Source organism: Lissotriton vulgaris, unplaced genomic scaffold (assembly GCF_964263255.1).
Source record: "Lissotriton vulgaris unplaced genomic scaffold, aLisVul1.2 SCAFFOLD_1429, whole genome shotgun sequence".
Classification (NCBI taxonomy): Eukaryota; Metazoa; Chordata; class Amphibia; order Caudata; family Salamandridae; genus Lissotriton; species Lissotriton vulgaris.
This window is the reverse complement of record NW_028241135.1, coordinates 472,019-488,094: the sequence shown is the minus strand read 5'-3', so window position 1 is coordinate 488,094 and position 16,076 is coordinate 472,019. Positions and strand designations below refer to the sequence as shown.

General features: G+C 44.2%; 1 protein-coding gene across 1 annotated transcript in view; it reads left to right on the top strand.

The window, feature by feature from the left end:
- The first annotated feature begins 523 nt into the window (after window positions 1-523).
- The window catches only part of LOC147672106 (mediator of RNA polymerase II transcription subunit 13-like), a 465,300-nt gene continuing 449,747 nt past the window's right edge, over window positions 524-16,076 (top strand). The window contains exons 1-2 of the mRNA XM_086948030.1: window positions 524-1,287; window positions 4,350-4,584. Coding sequence (XP_086804156.1) covers window positions 1,222-1,287; window positions 4,350-4,584 — 301 coding nt within the window. The 5' untranslated portion in view covers window positions 524-1,221. The remainder of the gene's footprint in view (window positions 1,288-4,349; window positions 4,585-16,076) is intronic.

The window sequence follows — 16,076 nt, the reverse complement described above, 5'->3', positions numbered from 1 at the left end:
AATCCGTTTCTGGTTTATACTATTCAAATAGTCACTATCACCTATATGTAATCCTGAAACACAGTTGCTTCAGAGGTGTTTTGCAAACACTTGCAGTGGCCATGTGCTTTGTTTTTGCTGATACTGTTTCACATTGGTAAAAAGCATTTTTTAATTTTGTTAATGTGGAAGAGTGTCGACCAAAACACTGGCAAGGGCAAAAGGTAAGGTAAAGCATTTGAAAGGCGAGACCTAGTGGTTTTTGCCAATGCTTCTTCTTAGAAAGGTAGCAACACATTCTGTAGCCTACTGTACGCTCCTGGAACATATTCAATTTCACGAATGGTGTCCTATTTAGGAAAATGGTATTTTTCTTCTTTCTACCTCTAGAGAGCGCACTTGGAAATAGTTAAACCAGCGACGGTAGACATAAAAGAAGGACTCTTTACCAGGCCCTGTCTGGGTACTCGCTTGTGCCCCCTGCGGTCGCTTCTCACAATCACAACCTCCCTCATCTTGCCTTCCTTCTCCCTCGGTCTTATCCACATCACGTGATTCACCGCCAGCCAATGGGGGTGTGAGAGGCCGGAGTCGTCCCTGCGGCCGCCATTAAAGAAAGGAATCCTTGAATTCAAAATGAGAAGCGGATGGCCTGCCTGAGGCGGCCGGTGGCTCTGAAAGCTGAGCGGCGGCCACGGAACACAGCCTCGGCGGATATGAGGCCTAGTGGCAGCGAAGCCTGGTCGCAGGAGTGCGGGGCAACCCGGCTCTGAGGAACGGCGGTGGCCGTGGAGGCCCGGAGTCCCTCCTCCTCCTTTTACCCCCCCATCCTCAGTGGCCGGGGACCCCCATACTCCTCCACTTGCGACCGGAGCGGTTGGAATCCTTCTGTTCTTCTTACGTCTGCTTCCAGCGGATGCCAAGGTGCTCTAGTTTTGTCGTAGACACCCCATTCCCTGGTGGTGTCAGTCCTTTTAATGTTATAATTTATTGTGGCCGTACGGGGCCCCTGGCACACCTTCTGACCGCCCCCGTCTGCGTTGGACCCATTCCCCTTTGTGGCGCCTCTTTTCTGTCAATTCTCTGGAATTTGTGTTGCCCCCAAGTCGGGGGCTACTCGGAGATCTGCGCCACCACCCGGGGGAACCTCGGCCCCCGGGGCTCCTTGTGATGGGCGGCCGGCACCCCCTCCGCTGCTGCCTCTACTGTTCCCGGAGGCGGCCCTGAGGCCGAGGGGCAAGGATGAGTTCATGCTTCGTACCGAACGGGGCCAGCCTAGAGGATTGCCACTCCAACCTCTTCTGCCTGGTAAGTGAAGGGTGACACGAATGAGGGGGTATTTTGTTTGCTTCTCTTGTGTCTGGTTACTTTAGAACCATACCTAGTTGAGTTTAGCTTAGAGGGATCTTCTGCCTGTTGAGCCTGACGGAGGTCGCTTAGAGAGTGAGCATGTCTAAACGTCTATTACCCATAGCCCAATCGTTTCTCCCTGTGGTTCTAATGTAACAACCGAGGGCTACTCTCGAGACAACCCACGTGGCCTGGTGAGCTTTGGGAAGGGATGGACACCTGCCCCACCTACACTTAACTATTCTATTTTGGGTCTTGCGTGATTGACTGCCACTCCAAATGTTATCTGCCTGGGTGAATTGAGAGAGTAGCGTAGGGTACTACCCTTCTAATGACCAGTCCCACATGAGTCTTGACTGTCGTGATTGCACATTTTGGAGAGCGACACTCCAATCTGTGTCGGAGTAGATTAAAAGAGGGACAGCTACTCTTGACAACTGGTTAAGCGATCTGGAACGCCTAGCTCATACAGCCAGCATGCCTGCTCGCTGAGTAGTGCGAACACGTGAATTCATCTAGAAGTGCTGTTATTTTCTCCGACAGTTGAGAGAAAATCACTCCTAGGTGGGTCTGCTTGGAGGACTGTTTAACCAGTAGTCTCTGATGATTGGGATCTGGAGCAGGTACTTTGGGTGTTTAACAGCTGTGCGACTTGCGAGATGGGGAAACATTTTGGGGACGAGATCCCACCTATTCATGGGTCCTTAGCATACGTCTTTGGAATAGTGGCAGGCGTTTTGGTGGATGCTGTTGTGCAGGCTGGTTGGTAGAATCAGTTGTGCTATTTGTCTATTGTGCCATTTGTCTGCTTGAGTTGGTTACTAGCTATTTGACATTGGTAGTGGGACAGAAGCCCCTTTTACCCCTGATAGTCTACCTAAAGCAACAAACACTGGTCATCTTCTGTTTCGCTGTGTCCATCTATTGAAGGCGTATAGAGGAGGAATATGTGTCGGTGGGAGGCAGTAGTGGCGTTCTTAAGTTAACGGGTGTCTTGGTATGCTACATACTACATGAATGATGGTTGGATCTGTAGCGATATTAGTAGCTGTCATCCAGGAGAACTGTGTGAAGACTTCTTCAGTTGTGACATCTCCTTGCTTTTATACGGAGCACCTGCCATATTGTACTTTATGCCTTCAAAACCCGTTAAGCGGCAACTTGGCTTGCTATCTTCTCTCGCTTCTTTTTTGAAGTAATCAAAAAGCATTACACGCTAACTTCTGTTAAAAAAAAAATCTGGATTAACACCACCAACCAGGATCCGTTCATCTTTATATCACTGTCATTTGGGAAATGCCGGAGACGAGGGACTTATTAGTACTCCTTATTGTTTTGTCATTCGAGTAGAGGACAATGTTTTGAGGGCCAATGTAGAAACATGTATTTTTATCTTGTCCACTTAACAGAGCAACACCATTATGTTGGTCCGCTTGACGTTGTTGCTGCTGCTAAGTCGTTTTTGTTGTTGTTGGTTTTTTAACTTCTTAGTTTGATAACCATGGTTCATACTCTGTATTGTCACCTGTTGACTGACCAAATTCTTTCACAGTAATCTGCAAAATAGTTAATCACTTAATGGCCATATAATTCCAATCCTGATTTTTAAGAATACATTTTCAATGGCCATGTTTATTGTAAATTCATTGTTCCTTGATGGCAAAACGAGGCTAATTTTCTGGCCTGGTTTGAGCATGGTTTTATTGGCAGTATGCCTATTGGGTGGTTTTGTGCCAAGTATATTTGTTTGTGTTAATGAAGATTTAATAGTTAGTCATTTGAGGTTTGCATATGAGTGAACCCAAGGAGTCCAATTGTAGTATATATTTTTTTGCGAATGAAGTCTAATTTGTTTTCTATATTGGAAAGCTGCATGCACATATTCGGCTTGTTTACATTTTGGCAGTTAAATGCATGTCACCTGACTTCATATTTGTTACGCTTGTGAGGGGCAAGGATTTATATTTTACTTCAAGCATGTCAAATGCGGACATAGATCGAGAGTACTGAATTTGCAGGTTTTGGCAGTAGGCCCTGACAGTGTACATGAAATCTAGATAGTCAGTGATTCAGGGAGGCCTGGAAACATGCACTGCATTCCTGTCTTTAATTAGAAAGATGCATTGTACCAGAAAGGTGTGTGGTAAACTATCTGTTGCTGGGAGTAAGTCTTACTCCGGTGTTCCACAAGTCCCCCTATTCCCTGAAGTCCGAGGCTATCCATGTGTTAGCATGCCAGCTGTTACTAAGCATGCACCGTGTTAAACGTTGAAATCTCTATTGTTGCATTCAGAGTAATTATAGTCCAGGAATGTGATTCTCAAAAGCAGCTCCTCTTTCTGACCAATAGTGCCAACAAGTAAATCGTTTTTCTGTTTGGCTAAGAAACCGTTCGAGTCAATCTTCCTATTCCTACCCAGCATTTTAGGTTTGATTTGCGTGGTTTCTTTTTTTTCCCCCCTTTTCTCTAGCCCTTCCTCTTGTAAAGCAGTCATGTAAATATCGTGGAACAGGTTTTGGTGACTCTTGTTTTTTTTTAATTATTAGTCAAGTGCTCCACTTACGATACTAGTATTCAGGAGGCAGCTCTCTAAATAGGACTCCTCGGCTCCGTGTCAGTAGCGAGTTTTTTCCCCGCGATGTTTGTATATAGTAGGCAATTGATTATTCATCTATTTTGTGTACATGAGTGTTTAATACTTATCAGTGACTCTAAATTCTTCAGATAAAGCCACTTTTTTACTTTTTACGTTGGTGTGCACTGCTCGGTTTTATATTGTTCGTCCTCTAAACACTATATAGTGGGTAATGTTTTTTTGTTGTATGTTGCATTTGAGATTGCATAGGCATTTGTTTTGCTGAATGCAGAGTAAAGTTAAAGTGACTTTTTTTAAAATGCATTGTGATGGGATGTTTTGTACACTCATTTCACCCGTAACTGTAAATTAAATCGTTAATTTCAAGTCACTTTATTTCTTGATGGACTTCAAACAGTAACCTTGCTTTCTTTTCTCTGGCAGGCGGATTTATCGGGGATTAAATGGAAACGGTACGTATGGCAAGGTCCAACATCAGCGCCCATTCTCTTTCCAGTAACCGAGGAAGATCCCATCCTGAGCAGCTTCAGTAGATGTCTCAAGGCAGACGTGCTGAGTGTTTGGCGCAGGGATCAGAGACCTGGCCGTCGAGAGCTGTGGATATTTTGGTGGGGCGAAGACCCGAATTTTGCTGACCTTATTCATCACGATTTATCAGGTAATCGAGCAGAAAAACAAAACTCTGAAGCCTTCCTACAAGTTTCCAATGCTTTATTGCCTGTGCAGTGTCTTAGAAGCTCTGTTTTCATTTCTTTTACTTCATCCCCTGAGTGGTACTTTGAAAGTGAGAAGTTACATATTTTGTATGTTTTAAAGATGTCTTGCAGGTGTAGGCACCAAAGTAACTCAATGTAATTAGTATTGAGTTGAAGTGACATAACATTTATAGAGGTCTGTGCCTTGGAATGTTGGAGGCAGATGAGCCTGGTCTTATTCACAATCTTACATTTAAAGCTTTACTGTACCTTGTATGAGGTTTTCTGAGAACTTCATTTTAAGTCTTGGCTAACTGGTTTTCTGTCATTCATGCTCTAGATGGAGGTTGTGATTGTTCCTTTATTAACACAGTAAGTTTATGTTGTAGACTTGAAAGAATAATGTAGCTTTGCAAATGCTATACAAGAAACTATTTTTACTGCGTTCTGCCAGCCAATTCAACATCAGTTCTTCTGTCATTCCATCTATGAAATGTTGTAAATGAATATAGGGAACTTATAGTTGTAAATTTTACCAAACACGTGTCACTATGTAATCGTGAATTTGATGCCAGCTCCATTCCAGCTCAAAGACTAGTCATAATTTGGAAGTAAGCATACTGCCCTCTTCCCCCTGGAGACTCTATTCCAAGTGTGCCTCACTGACCCAGATCTTTTTTCCTAGTCCAACATGTAACTTGTTTTTGTTCTTGCAATGCTTAGTACACAAACTGCTTATTGGATAGTTTTGGTGTGGGAGATTAATGAATTGAGAGGTGCAGTTATTTTGGTTCACTGAGACCCATATGACTATCTGAATTGGTCGAAAAGCAACAGCAGTCTAAAATGGAGTTGATTAGATGAAGGACTTGTATCTCTCACTTGGCCCTCTGTTAGGTGCTTAATGGTCCAAGGCACGTTTAAAATCTGGAAGCAAAAGGAGAGCTAGCTGAGTTTTAGATAGTTAATGCATAATGATGTAGAGTTCTTTATAGAGGTGTCTTGAACTCTTTCCTAAATTGGAGCAGCGTTGGGTCAGTCCTGATAGATAAAGGGATGTTGTTTCTTTTCTTGGGTGCATAGATGAAAAAGACCTGTTGCCTGTCCAAAGCAGGAGTAAACATTTTCCCTAGGGCGGAGAATACGGACTTTTGCTCAAAGCACGTTCTTGAGGCCTATTTCTTCTGTAAAAGCGTGTGAATTCCTGAAATTTCTGAATCTGCAGCAATTTAAGGACCTATAACTCGCAGGCATTTTTGTGATCTATAGGATTTGGGTCCCCTCTGTGTTTTTATGTTGCCCACAATGTGTTATGCTGATTTTCATTCCTATATGTATTATTATGCATCTAACATATTTTTATTATGTGATTCCTTGAAGAAACTGTATCTAAAGTTTCACAATAGTTTAGCAGTTAATTTTTATGGACATTTGATTTTGAAAGTAAGCAATCAAGTGTCTTGCTTTCAGGCTTGTGCATGTTTTTGCATACACTTGGGGAGCATTGTAAGTAGCCTAAAATTATTACGTTTTGCAAACGTGTATACATCTTGTTATGCTTTAAGGATTTGTTGAGTGTGAATATTACCCGAGTGGTAGCCAGGGTCTGGAGCAAATGAATAGGGCAATCCGTGGAAGTTGAGGTTGGCAGGTCGAATGTTGTGGAGGGCTTTGCATCAGTGGGTGAGCAGTTTGAATTCACACTGCTTCTGAATTGGTAGACAGTGTAGCTCTCTTCCTGCTTCAACATTCTTCGCATGCTCAGAAAAACATTTCGCTGGATCCCCTCCGAAACAAGGAAAACAGTCACCCATGCTCTGGTCACGAGCCGACTGGACTACGGAAACACCCTCTACGCGGGTACTACCGCAAAACTCCAGAAGAAACTCCAACGAATCCAAAACGCATCAGCCAGGCTCATATTAGACATCCCACGCAACGAACACATCTATGGTCACCTTAAAGACCTCCACTGGCTACCCGTCAATAAGAGGATCACTTTCCGACTGCTTACCCACGCACACAAATCACTCTACGACATCGGACCAGATTGCCTCAACTCTCGACTGTCCTTCTACACCCCCTCCCGCCAACTACGGTCTTCCAGCCAAGCCCTCGCCACTGTACCTCGCATCAACAAGACCACCATGGGAGGCAGATCATTTTCATACCTGGCTGCTAAAACATGGAACTCACTCCCCGCTTACCTTCGCCTCACCCAGAACCACCTAGCGTTCAGAAAGCAGCTTAAAACGTGGATATTTGACAAATAATCCTCCTCCCATTCCTAAGCGCCTTGAAACCCTCTGGGTATGTAGTGCGCTATACAAATTTTATGACTTGACTTGACTCGGAGGTGGGATGTGATGTGTACATTGCAGGGGATACGGAGGATGAGTTCAGCGACGTTCTGGGTGATCTGGAGTCTTTGTATGAGTTGATTTGTGATGCCGGCATAGTGTGTTGCCGTAGTCTAGTCAGTTGGTGATGAGGGCCTGGGTGACTGTGCGCCTGGTGTCTGTGGAAAGCCAATTAAATATTTTACGGAGTATAGGTAGGTTGTAGAAGCAGAAGGATGTGACGGTCTTCACTTGTTTGACGATCATTAGTCTGTAGTCCAAGATGACACAAAAGTATTTGGCATGGGAGGTGGTCATCAGGAGGAGGAGCTCTTATTTCTGCAGATCAGGACTTCAGTTTTATCTGTGAGCTTCCGGCAGTTCTGTTTCATCCAGTTTGCTGCAGGTGTTGAAGTTGGTCATGGTGGCATGGTTGTTGTCTGTGAGGGAGAGTATGAGCTAGGTTTCGTCTGTGTAGCAAACAATGTTGATTCCATGAGATCTTATAACCTGGGCGAGCAACGCCATGTAGACGTTGAAGAAGGTAGGTAGGACTCAGTGATGTTCCTTGAGGGACTTTCATATGAGTTTCTTGGTTTCGTGATGGAGGGCAGGGGCCTGACTTGCTGGATCCTGTTGGAGAGAAATGAGGCCAGCCAGGTCAGGGCGGGTCCATGTATTCTGGAGTTGAGGAGTCTTGTAATGAGGGTGCTTTGGGAGACTGTATTAAAGGCTGCAGAGCGGTCGAGTAGTACTAGTGCGGCGGTTATTCTTTTGTCCATGATGCTCCGGATGTTGACTGTTGTGATGAGTGACTTCCATGTTGTGGTAATTGCGGAACCCAGACTGCAAGATGTCTAGTAGGTGGTGGTGTTGGAGAAGGTTGGAGAGTAGTTTGTTGATCGCTTTTTCCATATCTATGGATAGGCAGGGTAAGAGTGAGATGGGTCTGTAGTTGATTATTCTTTTAAGTCTCCCATTAACATTTTTTTTTTTAATTTATTTTTTTACACTTTTCAGGAGAGCTGTAACTTCTACATGTTTCCAGATGTCTGGCAAGGTTCCACTCTGGATGAAGATGTTGATCATGGTGGGGAGGTGGTAGTCAATCCTAGTTCCTCATAGGTTGAAGTTATGGTGAGGGCAAGATTGGTGGGGCCTCTGCAGTGGATTTGTGTTTACACTACAAACTGTCAGTAATGCAAGCTGGGTTCAAAGTACTTATTTTCCATAGTGTTGTTACGCTGAGATATTTTGTATTAATGAACAATTTATACAAACAAATATGAAAACCTGTTGGCCTTGGGCCCAAACTGTCCTGGGAATCAGGCCATAGGAATTCTATACCCCTGAAAGCACATCACTGTCCAATTTGTAAGCCGAGCCTTTTTTTGTATATTCATTTTTATAGATAAACTATCATTTTATAAACAAAACATCATGTAAACTAGTGATTTTTTGGTTGTTTTCAATGCAAAAGAGTTCCATAAAGTGGTAACCATAATCTTAATCCATGATCCCTAAAATGGTGGCGTCAGTGACATGCATGCTCGTGGTTGGATTGTTCAGTAATCACACACTTTTGTTATTTCTTAGTGCATTCTGGGATCTGGCTACTTGCGGTTTTTCTTTTTTCTTTTTTTTTATTTTCTTTTCTTTTTTTTCTTCAGTATTCATGTAGGATTTTGCCCTGAGTTCATGTCTTATTTGTGGACTACATTACTTTGTGATGTCACTTGATTTGAAGGTAAAGGGTTTGAAATGTTTGAAACTTGCCGATATAGGCGTTTCGTTTCAAATACTCCCATCAGTATTGTGTGTGAAATCCCCGAATGTCATTACTTTTCTAAAATGTACAGTATTATTACGGAGAACAGGTCTATAAACCAGCTGTTACATACCTGCCCAGATAAAAATAAGTTTTGAGGATGGTTTGATGTTGGTCACCAAGGAACCAGTTACGTAATTGCAATCAGTTGTGCTACAGATATGCTTTTAGGATAAGAGGAAGGCTTCAGCTAAAGTTATTCATGTGGAAGTTGTTTTTTTTAGGTCTCATCTGTGTACATGTTTAACTGTTTGTTGAAAGACCTATTTTGTACAATACCGATACTTAGAGTGGGTCATGAGTCAGCCCATTGCTTAATAATGGCGATCTTTCTTGTGAATCTCTAATGCTTGCTTCATACACAGTGATTTCCTTCATGCTACAATGTTTGGCCCCTCTAAATTTGGGAGCAGAGCTTTTTTGCCATCCTTTTTTGATTGAATGGTTTGTATTATTCCACTATCATTCAGCAACTTTTTTCTTATAACCTTCCATAGCAGTGCATGCGTTAATTTTCTTTTCTCCCTTGTGTACGGCTTCCACCACCAATCGCATCTACCTTTACCCCCGTACTTACCATGTTGCTGCACTCTCCTTCTGATTCTTCCAAACCCCCTTTTTAGGTAAAGGACTGCGTCGCTCTGTGTAGCAGTGTGGGCGGAGCTCTGAGATTTAATGTTTCTTAGTTAGGGGGCTTGAACCCGCCCCTCTTCTCCATTGGCTGGCCTCGTAAATGCTGGCCAGCCATTGGAGGAGAGGGGCGTCACTCCGTTTAAGCCCTGTCTTTTTTGGATTGAGGGGCGTGTTTTTTTTTGTTTCTTTCTCGGTGTGGCGTCATCATGAAAAAACACGCCTCCCCAGTCTGAAAAGGAGGGGGCTCTTTTGCGATCCCTCCCCCGAGGTAGCTGTGCCCTCTGCTGCAGGCCCTTGTTAGCTGATGCGCTTCCGGCTTGCCTGAGGACCACAGATCACTATCTCCCATCCATCACCCCTGTGGTCACTCGCACAATCCCAGTAACAGTTTATCAAGCCCAGTACCCCCTTCTCATCCATCCCCGCCCTCCACGGGTCTCCTTGGTGACCCAGGGATATAATTAGAGTCCGGGAGCTCTGGGAGAGGTGCGCCGATCTGTCAGTGCAATCGGGGACGGAGCAGGGCACGAAGGAGCCGATTGGAGAAAGGGGACTGTGCGGCGTCGTAACCAAGCAACAGTAAGGCCTGCAGGCGGTACTTCCTGCCAGGTGGTGTTTCAGCTTCCTGTGTGTGCAGTGGAACCGGAGCCGGGAGGAGGATGCGGCGAGGAGGAGGGGGAGTAGATTTAGGGGGTGCGAGGCTTAACCGGTTGCGGAGGGTGTGTGAGTGGGGAGGGGCGGGATCTGGCCAGCAGATCTGCTCCTGTCTGTGATGTGACAGGCGGAAGAGGGGTCAGGGAAGAGGGCGCTCGGATGACTTGTGCATCTCACCTGCTGTCAAATAGGTTTTAGTTCCACTTTCGCGTGGTCATGTCACGTCTTGTGCATCCTGCAGGGATTGTTCCTTCAACCGTAGTCACCTACTGTATAGCATTGTCTTTGGTTGTATTTGTAATTGGTCACGTATTCTGCTGGTTTATATTTGGTTTTGGAACCTAAATCCTGGTTGCCAATAATTCCTCTGTTAAACATTAAGCAAATTCAGGCCTATTGACTTACTCGACTTTTCGTTCTGGGTAATGCTGTTCAGCTTTTAAACATTCTAAGCACTGGATTAAAAACCCCAGCACAAAGTCCTGTCTGCTGCAAGGACAATCCTGTAGCCCACGAAGGTGTCAAAATGACATTGAATAACTATTTGAATAACTATTTGGGTGTAAGCCCCTGCACGCTGTTACTTGTAATAATGTGTTCTTCACTCTGGTTCATTGAATAACTATCGGGTGTAAGCCCCTGCACGCTGTTACTTGTAATAATGTGTTCTTCACTCAGGTTTGCGGCTTGTTTTTGAGGTTTTTTATAACTCGCACTTGTCCCAAGGTTGTTCAGTACTTTACACGAGCACCCGATTATATGACATAAGTCGAGATTCATTTTTTAAGCACAGGAAGATTGTGATTTGCCCAGAAACACAAGACGTTGACCGTACGTCGGGATTGAATCTGGTTCCCAGTTCCAACGTCGGCAGTACTGGCCTTTAAGCCACATATGTCCCAAATTTCAAATGTACTTTGTTACTGTACCCAAGAAAGCTAGTTCTTCCTGCCAAGTGACTTCATGTCTTGAATGACGCCATGCTATGAATAACATCGGTTAGTCCCGGCTTTTAAATCGGCAGCATTTCTCAAGCTGAAATTTTCGAAATCGCGCATTGAGCTCCAAAGCTAAACTGCAGGTGTCCTAATGCCTAGTGCTGAGGGTGTAAAGGTTAAGGATGCCAGTCTGTGTTTCAGACCCCAATGTCATATCTTTTTTCCTTTATCATGGGGCTGTGATCGTTTATTAGGTTGGACCGTAGGCTGCGCTTGCGCAGTTCGGTCCGAAGATTTAATGTTTTTAAGTTAGGGGGTTTGAACCCGCCCCTCTTCTCCTGCCCTTGCTTTGCTTGCTCCCCTGGCTGTGCTTGCTCCCCTGCCCCCTGGCTGTGCTTGCTCCTCTTTTTTTTAATTTAAACCGGTCCAGTATAATATACAGTTTCCATGGTACACAAACAGTTGCTAATATACAATAGTTCAGAGGTTCACAGCATGTACATAGGTCACAGGTTAATTTCTCCACACATTCATGACGTTCACATCCAAAATAGACACAGCTCAAGTATAGGCTTACAATTTTAGCATTTGAAATTTCATTTACAATCCTTAAAGTGCTGTATCATCAGCTCATTGTCAAGTAAGAGGCCAATGTGGTATTATAGTAGTCAGGCTCCACAGCTCTTAAGTATTGCACTAATGGGTCCCAAAAATCTTTTGGGCGGAGGCCTCGGATGTCTTCCGCATGTTTCAAATCTTTCCTTACAGTTGGTAATGTCGGCGATCCAATGCTCACTCTTAGGTGCTCGTTTGCTCTCCCGCTTCATAGCTATTGTTATTTTAGCTAGGAGTAGTGCCACCACTAGTAGTTTACGTCTGCGGACTTGTTTAATTTTATAGATCCCCAATAAACATACCTGTGCTAGATTAGGAATGTGCTCTGCCAGCATTGTTGTGATAGTGTTAGTAACCGATTGCCAGTATATTTGAAGCTGTGGACATGACCAGGCCATCAAAGTTTTCAAAGCTTGATAACATTACTGACATAGTCACGGCTAATTCATAATGACAAATGACTGTGGATGTGCTGGGTGTAACTGTCGACCATCTCTACACCCGTTATTGACCCTCTGATTAATGGGATCATCTTTAATCTCTCCGCCCTGCCTCCCCAGCCCCAAATTCCCTGAGCTATAAGACCCAATTGAAATACATTTGGCTTTGTAAACTTCCAGTTCACTGAGATGTTTTGAGCCGAAGTTAATTATGAATTTGGAGTGCCTCCATACTGCATGCTTATTTACCTGCCACAAATGGCCTGTATCAACAAAGTCCGCTTAATGTCAGAATATGCTCTTTAATAGTATTGGTTAAACATCTCCATAGTTGGTAATTCTGTTGCCAGTCTCGTTATTAATAGCCACTACTGTGTTCTCTTCAACTGGCTTCTTTCATCAGCCAGGTTGAGGTCCTCCATAGTCACTCTCACTCCTTGTATTATTTAGTAAAGTCCTCTTTGCCTTAAAGGCCACTTTTATATCTGCCATTTCTCAGAATTTCGCTATAGGAAGATTGAATTCTGCAACTGCATGTCCATCCTGATCAGTTTCTGTCTTATTTTCTAAATCCATAAAGTTTGTTCCTTTTTTGATCAACTGTCCTTGCAGTGTTTTTAGCATGCAGCATGCTTTGGGATGTCCACACACCTATGAAAACATTAAGTGCTTTCGATACAGTGTGGTAATGTGCAAACAGGCACTGATTTTATGGTCAAGCATTTTTCAGTAAGTATGCATATATCGTGCCTAAAAACATAGTCCCTCAGGACCTGTAACGCAAACTTCCAGGAATTCCCCCCCCCCCCCCCCCCCCCCCCCCCGATATGTGCTGGTAGGGGAAAGTGGAGTTTGAGCGAGGAGTCTTTGGACAGTGTGCAGGGCAGGTGCTGTATCGCAGATACTCAGGGCAGTATGTTTCTAGTACATAGCCATAAGTATATTCTGGATAACATACCATGTACACCTAGACCTTTTTTATTTTGCTAAAATATGTATAATGCACTTGCATATAGGAATTTGAGCCACCTCTCTTTATCCACTGTTGTCATTCACATTTTCACTTCCACCCACTACAGCAAAAACCAAGGGGCAGTGAGTCAGCCTACTTAAGCCACTAGTTAACATCACTTGGAGTGACTGCATATTGCGCTCTCACAAGGAGCCCATGTGCACCACAGTTAGTTCCTTTCAGTGCCAGTGTTTGTGTATTTACTTAATAATTACTTTAGTGTTGCCGTTTGTTTTTTGATGTGATAGCAGGACGCTTCTGATGAACTGTTGTAAATTCCTTTGGGGAGTTTTGCTTTTCTGACACTGCTGCTGTTTCATAGCATATCAAATTGTGTCTATTTGAACTGTTATGTATTACGTTAGTCTCCTTTTTAAAAGCACATTGGCTTTACTTCTCCAGAACACCCAGGTGGTGTAGAGATTATTGATTTTTTTTTTTTTTTTTTAAAGGGGTTTTAAAAGAAAAGCCCAACCTTGGCTTGCTGGTCTTTGGTGTTTCAAGAGCCCCCCACCCTTCCTTTCCCCCACAAATTTCTCCTTGTTCCATCTGAATATCTGTGGAATGCTTACCTGGCTTCACTACACATTAGGACATCAGTGGTGGCACTAGACGAAGAGCCAGGTAGATATTTCAGAGATTTCCACTTTTCCACAAGACCAAGCGTCCTTCTGTGCCTGTCTGGTGTACACTATTAACTCTGGTCTCATTTTCTTTAGTTCACACTCTACTCTAGTGGCTTTTCCTCTGTCTGAAATCGACCATAAGATGAACTAGAAGTAACTGTAGCAAAAAATGCATTGGCTGGGGATTTGTGAATCAGTACAGTGCATGGTGATAAGGAGGACTGGTAAAAAATGAATTGGACTAGAACGTCTGTGTTTCCCTTCTTTTGAGGAAGCGTCAGTGGGAACCAGTGAATTTATGGAAGCTATGGTTTATCGTCCTTGAAAAGTAAGTTGAGCCTTATCTGGGCCACGGAATTGTAATCGGATTGTGGGTGGGACTTTTTCTCATGGAACATGTAGTAGAATACTATTCCACCTGTCTTTATAAGAAAGGCATTGTGAGCAACTTGTGTATTGTGGTGTACATTTCTTTGGACTAGCCACTACCATTTGTGACATTGTGTGAATCTTTTAATTAGATGTGCTGGCTTATAAAATGGATTGACTTCATGCATGAGTGAGGGCTAAGTGTACTGTATGAAGTACTCTCTCATTTACTTAAATGTCATAGCCAGTGTATTTATTAACTTCCCATGTCACTCCATCTGGATTTCGTGCAATAGTCCCTATAACCTGCAAATGCATATTGGCACATTTGACAACTGTTAGATATATGACCATGGTACTGTTGCTGTTGTTGTCCCTCTCCACACCGGTTTATTAGGTCTCGGCTATAACGCGCTTGAAAAGCGCGTTCTCGCCAGAGAACTATTGTCGGCGTCTCAGTGGTCTGAGAACGCCGAAGGGAGACAAGACCTGGCCGCGCGCAGCGTTTTTCCATAGGATAACGTTGTGCGCGCGGCCAGGTCTTGTCTCCACGGCATGCATGGCAGGCCGGATCGCGTCGCGCGCCTCTGTGGAATGCAGGGGAAGTCTGCATACCAGCGCGCGGTGCTGATAAACAGGCAGGTTTTTTTTTTTTTTGTCGTCTGTCTGCATGTTAGTAATGTTGGCACTAGAGACACGGTGAATTGTGCAACCCATAGACGCACGCTATTGTTGTCTGAAGTAACACAACGTTATGGAAAGAGCAGTACTTTTAATCATCTGAAAACTGACAGAGAACAGCAGCTTCTTGTGAACCACAGAAGGGCACGAGGCACGTACAGTACACCACATTGTTCACAGAGCTGCAGCCCTCTGTCTACAGCGCGCTGCCTTTCAGCACACCACAAAGTTAAATATACTTAATGCATAGACCCCGTGGAATCCCACCGGGGCCCCCTATGCTGGCAGGATCTGCCATTACTAATCACAGGGCTCGGAAACCGTCGGATTTAGCAGTGGCACAATAACAAACAGCTGCGCAACGAAGACACGACGGTCAAACCAAGGTGCACGACCCTCGCGCTAAAAAACACGTCCCGCGATCCTATAGAGTCTCGGTGTGGGATGCTACTGACAGATCTCTTCATGTACCGTGCTCGCCACAGACCACAGGGGCTGCTTAATTTACAAGTCTTCATTCGTGATGGCCATCTGACAGGCAGTTTTGGGGCTGCGATCCTATAGGATCTCGGTCTGGGATGCTACTGACAGATCTCTTCATGTACCGTGCTCGCCACAGACCGCAGGGGCTGCTTAATTTACAAGTCTTCATTCGTGATGGCCATCTGAAAGGCAGTTTTGGGGCTGCTGTGAATAACATGCGCCTGTTTCACAGACAGAGGCACAGCCTGCAGCCATGTGTCCGGCATGTGTTATGGTGATTAGATATTTAGAAGGCGGGTCCGAAATGAGGTTTTTAGGAATCTCTCTGGGAAATTTTACATAAATATTGACCGCAGACCAGGGCACGCTGGTCCTTTAGCGTGGCTGTTACTTTTTATTTTTTATTTTTTTATATTGTATTTATTGAGTTTTAAGAAAAAAAAAACAGCAAAGCATCTACAGTTGTTACAGACACATATATGCATTTTCTGGAATTCTTTACAAGTCGGGCAAAGGCATCCTGTAAAATGTAGTTTAACCAGCACTTTTTGCACCGGACTTTTTTTAACTGAAGGCAACAGCAAAACAATTTGGAAGAATTGAAAAGCCACACTGACCCTGCCAGGAATCCAGTTTGTCACTTTCAGCTCGCGCAGATTTGATCTGACACGTTTAACTTGCGGATCGCACATATATAAACTTTGATATATATATAGGCGCCTGCACCCTCTTCTTGGCACTAGACCGCTGCTGTCCGTATAACATGGTTTGTGTACTGCCTCCTTCCAGTTAGCGGCCAGAGGCTCCAGGTTGACGATGGCTGAGTAACATCGCCGA